This window comes from Opisthocomus hoazin, chromosome 5, assembly GCF_030867145.1.
Source record: "Opisthocomus hoazin isolate bOpiHoa1 chromosome 5, bOpiHoa1.hap1, whole genome shotgun sequence".
Classification (NCBI taxonomy): domain Eukaryota; kingdom Metazoa; phylum Chordata; class Aves; order Opisthocomiformes; family Opisthocomidae; genus Opisthocomus; species Opisthocomus hoazin.
In genome coordinates, this window is record NC_134418.1 from 14,785,596 (window position 1) to 14,801,140 (window position 15,545).

The 15,545-nt window shown below is 40.0% G+C and overlaps 1 protein-coding gene across 3 annotated transcripts in view; it reads left to right on the top strand.

Annotated features, from left to right (window-relative positions):
- EVC2 (EvC ciliary complex subunit 2) overlaps positions 1-15,545 on the top strand; it is an 83,791-nt gene that overhangs the window by 4,784 nt on the left and 63,462 nt on the right. For 2 of the 3 annotated variants that reach the window (XM_075420513.1, XM_075420514.1), the window contains exons 3-7: positions 6,952-7,112; positions 7,648-7,713; positions 12,214-12,400; positions 12,660-12,769; positions 13,893-13,955. In XM_075420513.1, coding sequence (XP_075276628.1) covers positions 6,952-7,112; positions 7,648-7,713; positions 12,214-12,400; positions 12,660-12,769; positions 13,893-13,955 — 587 coding nt within the window. The remainder of the gene's footprint in view (positions 1-6,951; positions 7,113-7,647; positions 7,714-12,213; positions 12,401-12,659; positions 12,770-13,892; positions 13,956-15,545) is intronic. The other variant, XM_075420515.1, reaches the window with a different exon arrangement.

The window sequence follows — 15,545 nt, forward strand, 5'->3', positions numbered from 1 at the left end:
CTGGAAGTGTTGCTGGGATGCTAATATTCTTTACAGTGGTTATGAAGTATCCTTGTCACTGGTCTCGGATACACCAAGTATCTCCAGTGGCAGCTGCTTAATTTGATACCTAGAGAAGTCCCTTACAGCTTGGAGGAGCTGCATCTGAGGGCTGACTGCCACAGGCTCTTTGTGTACATTTGAATAAATCACTTAGTTTCTCTGAGTCTCTGGTCTTTGTTTTCTCTGTAGGTGTATAATAAATCATGTGCTACCTCACCCAAGTGTAGTGGAGATGAGTACCTTGAAAGGTTACAACATCCTCATGTGGCTCATTAACAGGGGCAATGCAATGTCTGAAATAGACCCCCCCTTCATGTCTGTGGTTCCCCAAGAGGTGATTTCGTGACATGTATTTGCCAAGAAATTACACGCTCTGAAGCAGTCGTCTAGTGAGATGCCTCTAATTTCTTTGCCCTGTGCCATGGCTAATTCACAAATGAGTTTATTAATTTAAATATGAAAGCAAATAATTCAGATTTGCTGAGCTTTATTGTTTTGTTCCTGTATTTATTCAGTGTCATCTTTGCTGCTCATATCTTGCTTTCTGATGGGTTGCAAATGATTATTGTACCATCCACTGAGAGAGCAAAAGCATGCAGTTTTGTAGTTCAGAAAAACCTTCTGACACTAAAGAAAAAGTGGGGTAATTGGAGGATTTTGACATGCCCTATCCTTTCTGTTTGTGGTTGAAAATAGTGTGGCCAGCAGGAGTAGGGAAGTGATCGTCCCCCTGTACTCAGCACTGGTGAGACCACACCTCAAATACTGTGTTCAGTTTTGGGCCCCTCACAACAAGAAGGACATTGACGTGCTGGAGCGTGTCCAAAGAAGAGCAACAAAGCTGGTGAAGGGTCTAGAGAACAAGCCTTATGAGGAGCGGCCGAGGGAACTCCAGTTGTTTAGTCTGCAGAAGAGGAGACTGAGGGGAGACCTTGTCGCTCTCTACAACTACCTGAAAGGAGGTTGTAGTGAGGCGGCTGTTGGTCTCTTCTCCCAGGTAACTAGCGATGGGACCAGAGGAAATGGCCTCAAGTTGTGTCAGGGGAGGTTTAGATTGGATATTAGGAAAAATGTCTTTACCGAGAGACATTTTTATCAAGTACTGGCACCGGCCAGGGAAGCGGTGGAGTCACCATCCCCGGAGGTGTTCAAGAGATGTGCAGAGGTGGCACTTAGGGGTATGGTTTAGTGGTAGACTTGGCCATGTAAGGTTTACAGTTGGACTTGATGATCTGACAGGTCTTTTCCAACCTAAATGATTCGTATGATTCTATGAAACTCTGCTATTTTGTTAGTAGGTAATATATATGTTAAATGAGGGACTCCTACAAGCACTGAATTGTATGCTTGATTTTATAACTGAGAATTGTCCCACTCTAATAAACATGAATTTTTAATATTTAAAACTAAGTTTTTAGTGGTTCAGTTAATCAAGGTACTGGATGCTATTTGTTGCTGAAGAAGTTCTCAGTGAAAGCAGTGAGATGGGAACTTCTGCATAAAACTTTTGTCACTGAAAATGGCAGTTTGCTGAAGTGAAATGGTTTGTGGCAGCACGCTGATCTCGGGGTATCTGTTGGAAGCTTTTTCGAGTTATTTCTGGGTAATATGAGAAAAAACAATCCCAGAATAGCCCCGTGATTGGGGAACACAATGGATATTTGAGAGTTATGTTTGAGTTTGCTCTGACTTACTCAGAACAGGCCTGGAAAGTATATTTGTTTTGTCTTGTTGGTGCCCATAGTTTCTTTGCCTTTGTAACAAAAAAAGTTAATGGCAACATTCAAAACTGAAATACAGTAAATTACTACCTTTGCCTGTTCATTGTGGTGTGTAATTGAAAGGACTTCAAACTGGATCTTGCATCCTGGATGGTTCTCAGGACAGGGAATAATTCAGAACAACAACAGAAATATAGTAAGTAAGTATATTTAACTCTTTTATTCCCCACTGAAATAAAGCAAGATTATTCAAAGCTTTGCTGGTAAATTCTGGGGGAAAGCAAATCACACTGCAGAGGTGGGACTTGAAATACACAGCCCTCGAGAGCTAAGAATTAGAATCACTGTCTTACTTAAATTGCTTTTTTTTTCCTCTCAGTGTCCGGCAATTTTTAATTCTGAACTTGACATCTCACAAACTTGTCAGAGTCTTCACTTTCCTACTGCAATTTGACTGGTTAGGATGTGTTGTAAAGGTATGGGAGCCTTAAGGACATGCTGGAGTCTCTGCTGCAAACCTGTTGCAAGACTATTTTAATTTTGTATCATCCCATTTAATTGCCATGGCCAAGAATAACCTTCACTCTTAACTTCTGTCACGAACAAGTAAGGCACTGTAGTGTCATACCAACCCTTCTAATGGCAGTCCATCTGTGTCACTAACATGTTCAGGACTCAGCCCGTTTAGTCCAGTGGTAAATGCTTGTGCTTTAGCACTGAAGGTCCCTGTCGTTACTCAGAACTAACTTCTTAGCAAAGGACAGTATGCAGACCACAAACAGGATGGTTTCTTTTCTTAGATACCCATCCTTCCCCCCCCAGTCTGTAGGAACACAGTCGCACCGTCGCCACAGATTCCATACAGTAGGTGCATTGTGTACCAGCTCGGATCCTGTGTTTGCACACCCGAAGCAGCAAGCGAGAGCTGGGAGTGGGGAGCTCTTCTTCCTGAGTGTGCTGCCTGTGCCTTCGGTGTGGCTGCTGGAGTTCTGAAAGAGCAAAGGATCGCCACCCAAAGCAGTAGTGCATAAAGCTGAGGAGTGGCAAATGACTGCCTGGGGAGAACAGCAAAGAAAATTGAACAGCATTAGATAGCAGACACTGTTCTGATCAGCTGTGCACTTGTGGTTTCATAGTGCTGTGGCACTGTGCATGTGTGGCACCGAGTGAATGCTGTAGTATTGTGAGTGCTAAAATGTTACACCAATCTTCCATCTGTTTCAGATATATTAATATTTATTTTCATGATTTAATTTTGTAATTCAACACAAAGTTGACCTACCAGCATTGGTAGTTAGCTAGGAATATGCAGTTTAAGACAGGGTTCTGGCATATCTGTTTATATTTGGTTTATGGAGGATTAAATCACGGGAAAACATTTTAGTAACATGCTAATTAAAAGTAAGATAAGGTGTTTAACAACTTAATAATACGTTATAAAAATGTGGAATGTTTAATTAAGGAAAACAGAGATAATTTAATCTTAAAGATGGTGAGATTGTCTCGCATCTCGAAAGTGAAATTGCTGCCTTTCTTTGATGAACCGTTTCACTTGGCATCTTTGGAGATGTTTGCAGGAAAGCCCCAGGTGAAGCCTCATGCTCTGCTAGTTTGCTCACTGGGAATGTTTTGGCCTGAGGCGTTGTGCTCCAGGAATGCCCGGTGGCAGCCTGGCAAGCTCAGCAGAGAGGGGGCTGTTCAGGCTCTGTGTAGAGCTGAAACTGTTCCCCTGCTTTGCAAAGTTTCCCTTTTGAAAAAGAACGGGAATAGCTTCCATTTAGAAACTAATGGAAGTCAAGACCATGCAGCTCTGACAATGGCTTTTCTGAAAACAGCCAGAAAACCGGCAAAGATTGAAGCTGTGAGAAGAAAATACTTGCTTTGCGTAAGTATCCTTGTGAGAAGAAAAGAGACTGGAAGGAACAAGGAGATGGCGGAGTCGGTGTCAGAATTGGGATGCACCTCTGAAAGGCACTGAGAGTGGTGCGGTCGCACTTCTGAGCAGCAGGGCATCCAAAAGAAAGCTTGGTGCTTGTTAGTGAAAGACCTCAAGAGTCAAGTATAAGTGTTTTCCAACCTCAGATGAATCTATTTGTTATAAAAAAACCCAACAATTGCAGAATGGAAATCTAGAATGGATGTGAAAACCACAGAATGTATTACACCTGTACCGTCCTTTCTCAGATATTCAGTGCTGAGCTTTTCAAGCAGTCATCAGCCATCTACAATCCATCGAGGACCTTATCTGAAAAGAGGCAGCAGGTGAATTGATAAACACAATTATGTTTCCTTGATGTTAAGAGTATGCAGCAAGTTGCGTGGAAAAGCTGTTATGTTCTTGTAGGTCAGCTGGACTGAGCTGTATGATGTTCTCGTGACAGTTAAATGTATGTGGATCAGGAAAAAGTTATTTTATTTATCTGACAGTCAATACTACAAAAAATAATGAGACAGAAAAGTGCTGCTTTACTGGCAAGGGAATCCAGGGTATTATAAAACAGCCTATATTGTTAAAAATAAGAGGAAGGATGAGAAAAAATCTGGAGGAAGGCAGTGGCACATGTTGCTGTATGGACATGTGTCACTAATTGAATCTGTTTAAGCAAAACCTTCCACTGAGTGCTGGGAAGATGCAAGTGAATTTGTGTAAGTATCCTTGTGATCATCATCAATTTTGAGGCTGCTTAACGTAGTATCAAGAACCTGCAAAATCCTCAACCTCCAGTTACCAAAGATGGAGCAGCCAAATAACATGCCTGGAGACTTCTGCTGGGAGCTGGGCACATTATCTCGGGAATGTAAGTGGTGACAAAGCACAACTTGAAAACAGACTCATCTGTGTAATTAGTAATCCAGAGATTTATTGAGAGTCAAAGAACATGATCAGTTAATTAAATTGGTTACTGTGGGCTTGATACTCTCCAGAGGGGAGTATCAGGATTTGCTGTCACATGAAAAATACACTGGGGTGTGCTGATGGAGATGTCATGCTGCATAGGGCATGAGAACAAAAGATATTTTATGGAGCAGTTACCCCCTTCTTGTTGGCTTACCTCCCTCATCCAAAATGCAGAAGGAAATGATCTACTAAATCAGAAGCACTTTGAAGGCAGTAGTTGCTCAGCCCAGTCTGTACATTTTGCTGTTTTGACTTCTGAGTCTTATGAAGCCCTACAAAGAAGCTCCACGTCTTCAGTCAGGGTTTCTGTTTACTGTAAAGGAAAGTGTATCTCCTGTAGTCTGGCAAGAAAGCAAAAAGGAGAATTGGTGCTCTCCCTCCATAGGAATGGGGTGGCAATTGCAAGAAAATATGAGAGACACAGCAAATATAAACCAAATCTTTTTCAATGTTTGGATGTAGGTGTACAAAACTGCGGAGAGGCTGGATTCAGTACTCAGAACATAGATTTAGAGCCATTGGAGGTGGGATATAGTATAATACTTGGATCTGCTGGGGAGTGCCACGGCCAAGTGGTCGCAGACTGGTGGCTGACGGGTCTGTGCTGCGCTTACAGTTCAGCGCTGGTGTCATCCTGCGTGGTCTGGGCTGTTGCGTAGTCTCGAAACAGGGCTGTTGCTTAGCTGTGAAACAGAAATATGCCATGCATGACTACCCTTAAAAAATTCCAGCCCCAAAGATATGCAGACGTTTGGTATTGTAATTATACATATTACAGTTCTCAACAAGTTTACCTTGTTATTTTTGCAGTCCTTAAATTAGCCTGTGTCTGTTGCATTAACAGTGGTTTATGTTTTTGACTAAAACTTAGAGAAGTGAATTAAAACTGGTTGTAAACTACAAACAACTAGCTTTCCCTGGCCCATATATCCACAATTTTGTCCAATATAAACCACTTCCTCCCAAATAGTATGGTATTCCAGCATGGGAGGACTGTGAAGCTTCCCAGGGTGCATGTGCCCATCTGGGTTCTGTAAGCAGCAGGACTGGATCTCATTCATTATGTTAACAGAAATCTTTTCATAGATTCATGTGTATCAATGCTTCAAGGCCCTTTACGGGACCTCCTTTTAAGGGTCCAATTCTGAACGCTCTGTGCATGTCTTTTCTATTTACAGCTAACAGTACTTCTCTATATTGTTCTTCCAACAAAGCAGTGTCTTTTCAAAAAAATGCTGCTTCTCGTATTAATGAGATTTTAGTATCTTCAGCTTTTCCTATTTCATTAACTTATAATAGGTATTTTAAAAATGAAAGCTTTATAGAAGAATGTCATTTGCCAAAAATCTTTGCTTTTCAATGAGAGTTTTTGTTCGTATGAATATATATTGCTAATGATTAAAATATGGGATTTAAAAAGAAGTCATAAATGACGACTGTTATGCAAAGAATGAAAAAACTATCTTCTTTAAACAGCCAACTATCATTTTGCAATTTTCATGACTTTTTTCTCTTCATTCAGCAGCTTTACCTTTTGACAATTTAGTATATTAAATTATTGATTTTTAATATAAGATCCTATTATTAATGTCATAGATGCTTTTACTTTAGTAGATGAAAGTGATGTGATTTCAAAGCTGTTCTTGTAATTTTGTGTGATATCATGGACTAATCTTTTATAAAGTTATAAGAGCACAAGCTAGCATTTATATCACTTATTTCTAATTTGACGAGCACTCCAGCTGAAATGTAACAGAGACCCTTACTCAACTGAGAAGTATTTTTGTTCTGGATATGTACTGGCATGGTTAATGGTTAACTGGCAGACTGTGTCTTTGATGCAGAACACCCTTAGCACGGAGACCATTTACGTTGCAGAGTGCTTCAATTATTTATGCTTTGCTGAAAATTTCTTTGTGTTGAGAATATTACAGTTGATTTAAGGTCAAAACCTTTCAATTCATGCATTAGACGCTTTACATTTAAATGGCAAGAAGGTTTCTGTAGGGTGTATATGAATTCCCTGGGTAGAAAACAGTTTTATTCTAACTCCTGCTCGGTTTTATGGGGCAAATCCCACCTCTGTTTCCTATCTGGCCTCATGTCTCTGTTGCCTATATAGATTTAAAGTGCTTTGTGGGAGGCCGTGCTGATGGCTGCATGCACACAGAGTGCCAGGTACCACAAGCTCCATCGCTGGCTGGAATCTGCCAGGGTTGATGTGCACCAAGCAGCTGAAGCACAGGAGCCAGTGTTAGCTCTAATGCAGAGTGTTGCCTTGGTTTTCAGCAGTGCCCTTGCCTCTGGTCATTCAAGAAAGTGAAGCCCCTCACCAGATCTTGACTTCGGCAGCGTCGGATGATCAGTGGAGCCATTCACTGTTTGCTTTGATACCCTCATGGACAAAGAAGATTTTGTTCAAACGAGAGTCTTCTGTTGACCACCAGCTGGTCAGTAAAAGATGGTTTGCCACTTTTAATATTTGTATGGATTGTAGCAATTATATCACAAGTGAATGTTGCTGAAAATATACTACGCAGTTAGTATGTTTCTGGTTCTATCTCAGCTGATTATGTTCACTTGAGATGGCTTCAGCAACACCAACTAGTTGTGAGACTTCCAAATAGTTATTGTGACAGATACAGCTATGTGATTGCTGCGTAAATTCTGATAGACAGTAATGAAACGCATCTGTATAGTCTGATGGACTTTGTGAATAGTGTATTTTGTGAGGGAATTGTGATAGCCATAAGATGAATATATCAAATAAGATACTAGTAATTTCTTGTGAGAATAAGTAGTTCATACAAATTTGGACTAGGAAAAAAAATTAACTGTCGTGATAGCAAAGCTCTTAAATTTGAAGGCAATTAATACCTCTAAATATTTTTTTCTAATTTCATCATTTACATAATTTAACCTGTGCTGCAGTTTGTTAATGAGATATTTTCGTGCACTGTGTAGACTTTTCCCCTTCCTCCACAGCCTGAAGATGCGTCCAATATGTCAGTGTCTTCTGAATTTGGAATAACCCTTCAGAAATGTGGTGTGGTAAGTTTTCTTACATTTGTCGTGTTAATTTGATAGGAAGTTTGTACCCAAATATCCTTTAGGAAGTGGGAACAGAATTATGGCCATGCTGAGCGTTCAGGAGAATGTCCATTTTGATGATAAGATGGTCGCACCCTCTGTAAGAGGCGCAGTTTTACAATGTGTATTCAAAACTGAAGGAAGTCAGTGAAATCTCTCAGACTTCAAGGGATTTTAGGCTGTGGTCAAAGTAAATACTTCAGTGTGAATTTATAAAACTATAAATGACCAAAGCCCAGCGAACTCTAGACTAATCAGCCATAAGGCAGGGTAGAGATATAGACAAACTTCTAAACTTCTTTAGGGGATGAGAGAAGGCTTCTGAGATACTGTCCTGGCTCAACCATGGGTGCCCAACCTGTCTCAAGTGTGGACTCCTTGCAAAGGATGGGGCGCTGAGCCCTGTGATGCCCACACCTACTGTGTCTTCCGGCACCCTATCACACAGCCATAGAAGGGCCTATGCATCCCAGTCTGCATATTCAGTAGGACTCAGCTACGGCACGGTATTTAATGAAAAGGAGATTTCATTTGACTTGTGTAAAATGCTTATGAGGAGCAAAGTCCTCCCTACTATAAGGAAATTTTAAACTTTCCATTTTATTTTTACATGATGTGGCACAGGTTGGTAGATTTCCCTTTACTTATTTTTCCTTCCTTTTTTTTTCACCCTTTTTTTTTCACACTGGATGAAGCAAGTCTGAATTTTTATAATTAGGGACAGTTCATCTTACCTGTCCCTTGGAGAGAGAAAACGCATCCAACTGTAAGACAAATCTAAATTCAGCCCCTGAAATGCTGCGTGTGAGGTTGGAGGATTCAGCAGCCGGTACAGAAGAGGTGACATTATAACCTGCACCAAAGCATTTGCATAGAGAAGAATGAATATGCATCACATCTCATGGCACTAATTACCTATAATGTTGTTACTGAAATGGCTGCATATCATAATTAATGAGGCTGAATAGTGAGCATTTCCGACATAAGAAGCAGTAACACAGAATCTTCTCCTTTTCTGGCTGTAGATTCCCAATTTTTATATCAGAGCTTCTCAGAAAGAGAGTTGGAGACAGTTACACGTTGGTTATTTTCCTGCTGTTCATAGCACAGCCTCACACAGGCTCATTAAAAATTGTGAAATCCTGCTGTACAAGGTCAAAGTTAGCCTGTTGTAGATGCTAGGATATTCAGAAAGTAATTTGGCAGTGCTATTAGTTGTAAATTACTCAAAACTATGCAGTTGTTTGTGATTGTCTTCCACCTTCAAATGCGGTTCACGTTTTATTTTCCTTTGCTTACCTTGTCATCTCCTTTAATCCTAATTCATCTGAACAGATGCTTTACTGCTAAGAGACAGACTGACCATATGGTGGTCTTTAGCTATTTTAAATGGAAATAAGTGAATTTTGCACATTTTCCTCCTCCTACCATGAGTGGCTCCTCAGAGCATGGGGATGACATATGTTTACTTCTTGGAGTCAGGATTTTTCCAACACCTTGTCGCAGAAACACACTTAGGGAAACTGGGATGTTTAAATTTTACCTGTACTTCCAGCACCCAGTCCCTTCCTTCTTTCCAGAAATGTGGTCCTTTAAGAGCTTCATTCCATAGCATAACATGAACTTTTCTGCAATAGTACTTCATAATGACAATGATGATAGAGCTGGAGTAAATTAAATTTGACTGTCTGGCTTTTAACACAGCATGTTCTTGCTGTTGCTGTGGTTCTTTCACTCCACTCTCCCAGAGACCTGAGGTGACTTCGCTTGCAGGGGATGAAGACGCACACTGTGTGCTTCAACAGCAGAGAGAAAATGGAGTATGCGCTGATGTGTCATCAGTGGCTGCTGTTGGATTTCGTTCCTGTAGATGGTTGGCAGCACAATCATCTGCTCCAAATGCAAGAAGAAACAGCTTCAGGCAAATTAGAGGAGCAACTGAAAGGAGATACCCAGTGGCCGCTGAAGCCAATGGCAGCGGCATGTGGAGGACATTCTAGGAGAGGCCAAACCCAAGGGCTTCCCTACTGCATGATTCTCGTCTGCTGCTGTCTCCAGTGCCACCAGGAAAAAAAAAATCCAAATTCTTTCAACCGCTTTGAAATTTAGCTTAAAACTGACTGCCAGTCAAAAATACAGAATGCAAAATATGTATTTAGTGTTAATCAGAAATGCAAAAAATGCATCATTTTGGCCACCTGTGGAAGATGGTGGGTAGGAGATAGGCGGTGCAGTTGTTGTACCTCTGAGGGGTTGCTTTGTTTAGTCATTGAATTAAGAAGTTTATTAAATGAAACAAAATGAAGGAAAAGTGCAAAACTGGTTTGAGAAGGAGAATGTACAGTGTGTGGAAGTGTGCATTAAACCTCCTGCCTAGGGGAAGGAGAGGACTGATTCTGCCATATTCCCCCACCTGCCTGTGAATATACACATGCTACTTTCTCTGCCTATTTTATTGTAGGAATTTATCTAAGTTACTGTTTACATCCACTCTCCCCAGATGCAAAGGAATATATTTGTACCTGATTAGAAGCACAGGAAGAGACCCTGAAATCCTCATTCTATGCCTGTATCTCACAGAAGAGCAAGGGAAAGACAGGGGAAGATGAAGGGAGGAAAAAGTTTTTTCTATCTCCCTGTTTCCCTGGCTCCCTCGTTTGCTGGTGCACAGATGTTTGTCTACACAAGCCCATCCACACTTACTGTGGAGCTTAATAGAGTATTAACAACGCATGCAGTTTGAACCTTGAATCTTTCAAGGTGTGTTTTCTTGTTTTAGTGATTGGCTCAGGGCCTCTGCTTTGTGGCTTTGGATTTTCTTTATGCAGCTTTGAGGCTTTTTTCCCTCTTTGATTTTGTTTGTGGTTTTTAAAGCAAGTTTCTCACCTTTGTGACTGCACAGGAAAGGTTGAAAGGCATGCTGACTGCATCATACCAGTTCAGAAACCAGGAGAGAGAAAATCAGCCCAAAATATATCACATATTTAGTATTTGTTGATTTTTAAGACTCATAAATGTTGGGGTATAATTCGTTATATATAAACATAAGAAATTGGTAATGCTTTCCTCACAGATATGATTAAGCCAATTTTTGTACATGCTGACAATTATTTGCAGAATCTAGTACAATAAATAGTTGGGGTTTTTCCTCCATAAGATTTTCTTAGTACAACTGAGGTTGAAGTTGCTGTAATGAGTTTGGAAAATTTAGTGTAGTATACCAAGGAGAATTACAGATTTATTCAAAGGTACTTTAATTATTGTCACTTTAATAGAGAAAATGCAAACTAAGCAATAATAATTTCAATAAACTGTTTCTTCTGCTTGATTCTTAAGATTCTCCTAAAACTGAAATCTGTTTCTATACTGAATTAGTACAAAATGCAGAGATCAATGGTGCATAGTGGAAACATAACTATGCACGTCGAACCCAGTGGCTGCGGTGGACTCTGGTGTGATTTCTGAAGTCTATCACAATTCGTATTTTTAGAACTCAGTTCTGTGGGGGCTCCTTTGATTTATATTTGCTGGTGTCCAAAAACAGAGTAGACATTTCCTAAAAAGGAGGAGGAGAGAAAAAAGAAAGGCTTGGCCTGAATCAAACTTGGGTCAGTTAGATAAGTGTTAATTTGGTGTCATAATGCTATCATGACTATACTATAGGCCAGCATATTATAGAGCTGATAAATTTTTAGACAATTCTGGTTTGATACGAGTTATAAGAGAAAGCTATTTGGAAGGTGAGTGGTTAGTAAGCAACTCTGTGCTCAGAGTAATTTCATTTAGAGGATATTATTACTCAATAAGAGTTAATGGCCTAGTGGAATAAATAAATAAAATTACGTCAGTGCATGTTGCTAGAGATTGGTGATTAGTTTATGAACTTCACCACTAATTGGAAGCAGAGCCATGAACTCCAAGTGCACTGGTGGCTCCATCAGCCCTCCCATGGGAGGGGCAAATCGAAGTAGTCAGCACCCTTTGGAGAGTGTGGTTGCAGCGAAAAATGGGAAATAGAGACTAAAATTGCACGGAGAGAAAGAATTTGCAGTGAGGGCAGCTTGCAAAAGAAATGTCCTCGTGGTACAGAAGTTCAGGTGGTTGCAGAAGAATTTTCCAGACTCTGGTTTTAAAGTTATGATCAGTTCTGTGTTGTATGAGGTATAATGGGAATATTCAGATTCTGGTTTTCACTTTTGGCTCTGCGTGAGCTGAGTTTCCAGCTTCTGGATTTCTGTCTCTTTGTGTCCAAGCAACAGTTTGACATACTGAAGATTAAAATCTCCTTCGTAGTTGGAGATCAAACTGAGTGTAGTGCCATTTGCAAGTCGCACCGAATGCCTTCAGAAAATAACTTGACTCATACAATGAACTTTAATTAGTAATCAAGACCACAATTTTTGCGGTTAAGATGCACATACAGGCATTTTGCACCATTAAGATTAATATTTCTGTTTTCAGGTGGATGTTGAGCATGACCCTCGAACTGCATACATTACACTTCTGATTAATAACACCAACACGCTGCTCTCAACAAACATTACAGATCTTATCCTCCTGGACAATATAACTGGTCTACATGTTGAAAAAACCAGTGGTAATAAGACCACAGATGGTATACAGATTTACAGGAAAAGATTCTTGCAAGGTAAGAAAATCTGCAGGGAAATACCCCTGCTTACACACGTGGAAGAGCATCTGTTCAAATCATGACATTAATTTAGTTAGTTATGGTGGTGTAGATTCTCTGATTATCAGTTAATACAGGTGAAAAACTGTGGGAAAGGTTTCGTACTGCTACTGTTCTGTTTGAGAAAATGCAGACACAATTACTTAGAGGCCACTGTTGAACTGGTAGATGCACCTCACCTGCCTGATCTACACAATTGGTTTTTTTTCTCTAACAGGTGGAGAGTACTTTGCATTCAACTACTCTGCCCTTCTTGATGCAAAAGAAATATGGGATGGCAGGGTCTTGACACTGCCTGCAAAGCTAACCTTCAGGAGTTCATCACAGGTATTTCCTTTACAGTTTTATTTCACTCTTCACAATTTTTGTAAAAAATAGTCTCCGAGGTGGTTCTTGTCTGCCTAAGCAATGAGGGCTGCATGTAATCAAATGAGGTTCTTAGGCTCTCTGATTGCTTACCATGAATTTATAAATACACAAGTTATTCTTCATAGCTTAGAAGTCCAAGACTTCCTTAAATAGGTGAAGTATTTTTGTATTTTGACCTGTAGCTTTTCTCTTTTTGTATTTCTCTTCCATTTATCTGTGTATCCTGGAAGTAATGATATTCCACATACTTATGTATGTATTCCTGTAGTCTGTGAGAGATAGAAAGTTTTTCCACATTTTTAGCAGAAAATTTCTTTTAACCAAAAAACAAGTTGCAGTAAAGGAAAACCTGCTTGCTCATAAGGAAGATACATTTTTAGTATGAGTTGCAAAGCTCCGAAAGAGATTTTTCAGAGAAGCTGAGGAATCTCCATCCTTGGTGATTTTTGAGAACTCAGTTGTACCAGGCTCTGAGACAACTGGTCTAATGCTAGAGTGAGCCCAGCTTTGAATAGAAGGCAGGACTAAGGAGGCAGGTCAAGTCATTTCTTCCAAAGTAAGGTTTTCTGACCCTTAAATATGGCTTGATATTTTTTCTATGGTTTTCATAATTGCAGGTACTTAGAACCTGCAGGTGTACTTTAATTTCAACTGCTGTATCTGCATTGTTTGGGAGGAAAAGGTGTTCAATGTGCATGTGGTACTAGAGTGGTAGAGAGCAAGACTTCAAAAAACATGGTGTCGTAAGAGTAGAGACATACGCACTGACTTGGTCTCCTGTTCTGTGCATTTTCAGTCAATCCAGGTTTTATAACCACAGAAAAATGTAATTCTGTGAGCACTGGAATATGTCTTTCTGTGATTAGAAGGGGGAGTATATCCCACAGAGCAGTTGCTTCCATCTGTGTTAGTGTTACTCCTAGGTACACTGCATTTTCCGATCAGATTTATTTCAGCTTTAAGCTTAATGAGAAGTATAGCTCATCTTCTAAGGAGAAGCTTTTCTAGAAACTCTGGGCTGTTAGACAGTGGATTCTTGTCATTTTTTGTAATACACGTATTATTTTTTTATCTCTCTCAGAATAAGACACATCTCGTATCATTGACAGCATTGTTCACCATAACTGAAGAAGAAAAGACCAAGGTACATTCTATGATTTGGTATTATATTGACTCCCCTGCTTAAACTTATGGACAATCTAAACTAAATCCTAGGAGCTGAGGATGTACTTACATCTCATCACTCAGCTATTGGCTATTAATCATACACAAGTTCTGCCTTTTCTGATTTTAAGAGGGAGAAAACAGAAGTCAAGACAGGGGGGTCTTTGTTGTCTTAAAGCCGCAGTATTTAGTATGGAAATTCTAAAAACTTCCATTATATTCCTAGCCATGTTTTTTAACTTGAAGAGTTGTCCAGGCACAGAGAACTGTGATGAGGAATATGTTCATATGCTCATGTGCGTAGCCATCATGAGAAAGCTTTTTGCCTTTCCAAAAGGGTGGAGTTTATCCTCCACCTATTGAGAAAAGGTTTCTGTATCATGCTGATACACAAAAAAAACCCAGCTGTGTAGGGAGCCCGAGAAAACTGCAGTAGGAGAGGCATAGTGTCTGTTTGCTTTTAGTTTTTTAACTAGTCATCCTTTCAATATGACTTTCTGTTCCTGGCTTCTGAATTAACATGGTTTCTAAGAGGCCAAATAAACCTTCAAAATTACATTGATTTCAGCAAACAGTTTTATTCTACTAGATATTTTTTTGTTAGAGAACTCCCCACTGCCTCCATCAGTTTCGTTGCTGGAGTAATCTCTTCACTAAACCTGCTTTTCTCCCCCAACACCTCATTACCTTGACAGGCTGCTGTATTGCAAGGAGTCTTTTTTTAAGGAGCTGTGGCTTGGTTGGCAAGAATACTGTGATTATTTGTGTTCGAGCAGAAGAAAATAGTTTATTTCACTCCAGAAAGTTTTTGCCATGGTTGTATCACTTGAAATCTAAAGTTCGTGTAGATGGGTCTTGCCTGAAGAGGTTCTGAGGACTAGACCGTTCATTCCTCCCATGGGCCTGTCCCATGAGTTCCTCTCTGCCTTCAAGATCGGTAGTCTGTTTGGAGATTGGGCATGGGGCCTCTTGTTCCAGAATTCTCTTTTGCTGGGGATCTCTTGCCCTCCTTGCTTCTGTTAGTGCAATAGATCTAAGTCTAGACTTGACTTTCTCATAATGGAAGATCAAGTGCCCATTCTGCTAAAATGAAAGACGGTATTAAACATGAGATCAAGTAAAACTGTGCATGAGCTAGAGAACTAGTTGTTCCTGGGTAAAGATCTGGTAAGATTTAAAAGGATTAGATGTTTGTATAGCTAAGAATTTTGCTTGGAATTACAATAGATGTATATTTTGGAAACTCTTAGTGTTAAATGTATAAGCCATACTATAGCTGACTGGGTTAGGAAAATAGCTTCATGAATGGTTTTCTGTAGGGTTCAATGTGAATTGATCTGCAGCAGTTGGTGAAGTCGAAGCTAAGACTGTAAGCTACATTGGTCTCAGCCCACCGTGAAAATTCCTGCTGTCTATTACTACACTTGCAACCTTTAGAGTGGCTTGTTTTGTTTGCAACCTGAACTTGATAGTTAGACCTGAAGAAGTTCTTGGGGACTATTCCATAGCTAGGTAAAATTAGCTCAGCTGCATTTGATCTTACAAAATGAACAGGGTTTGTTAATTAAAA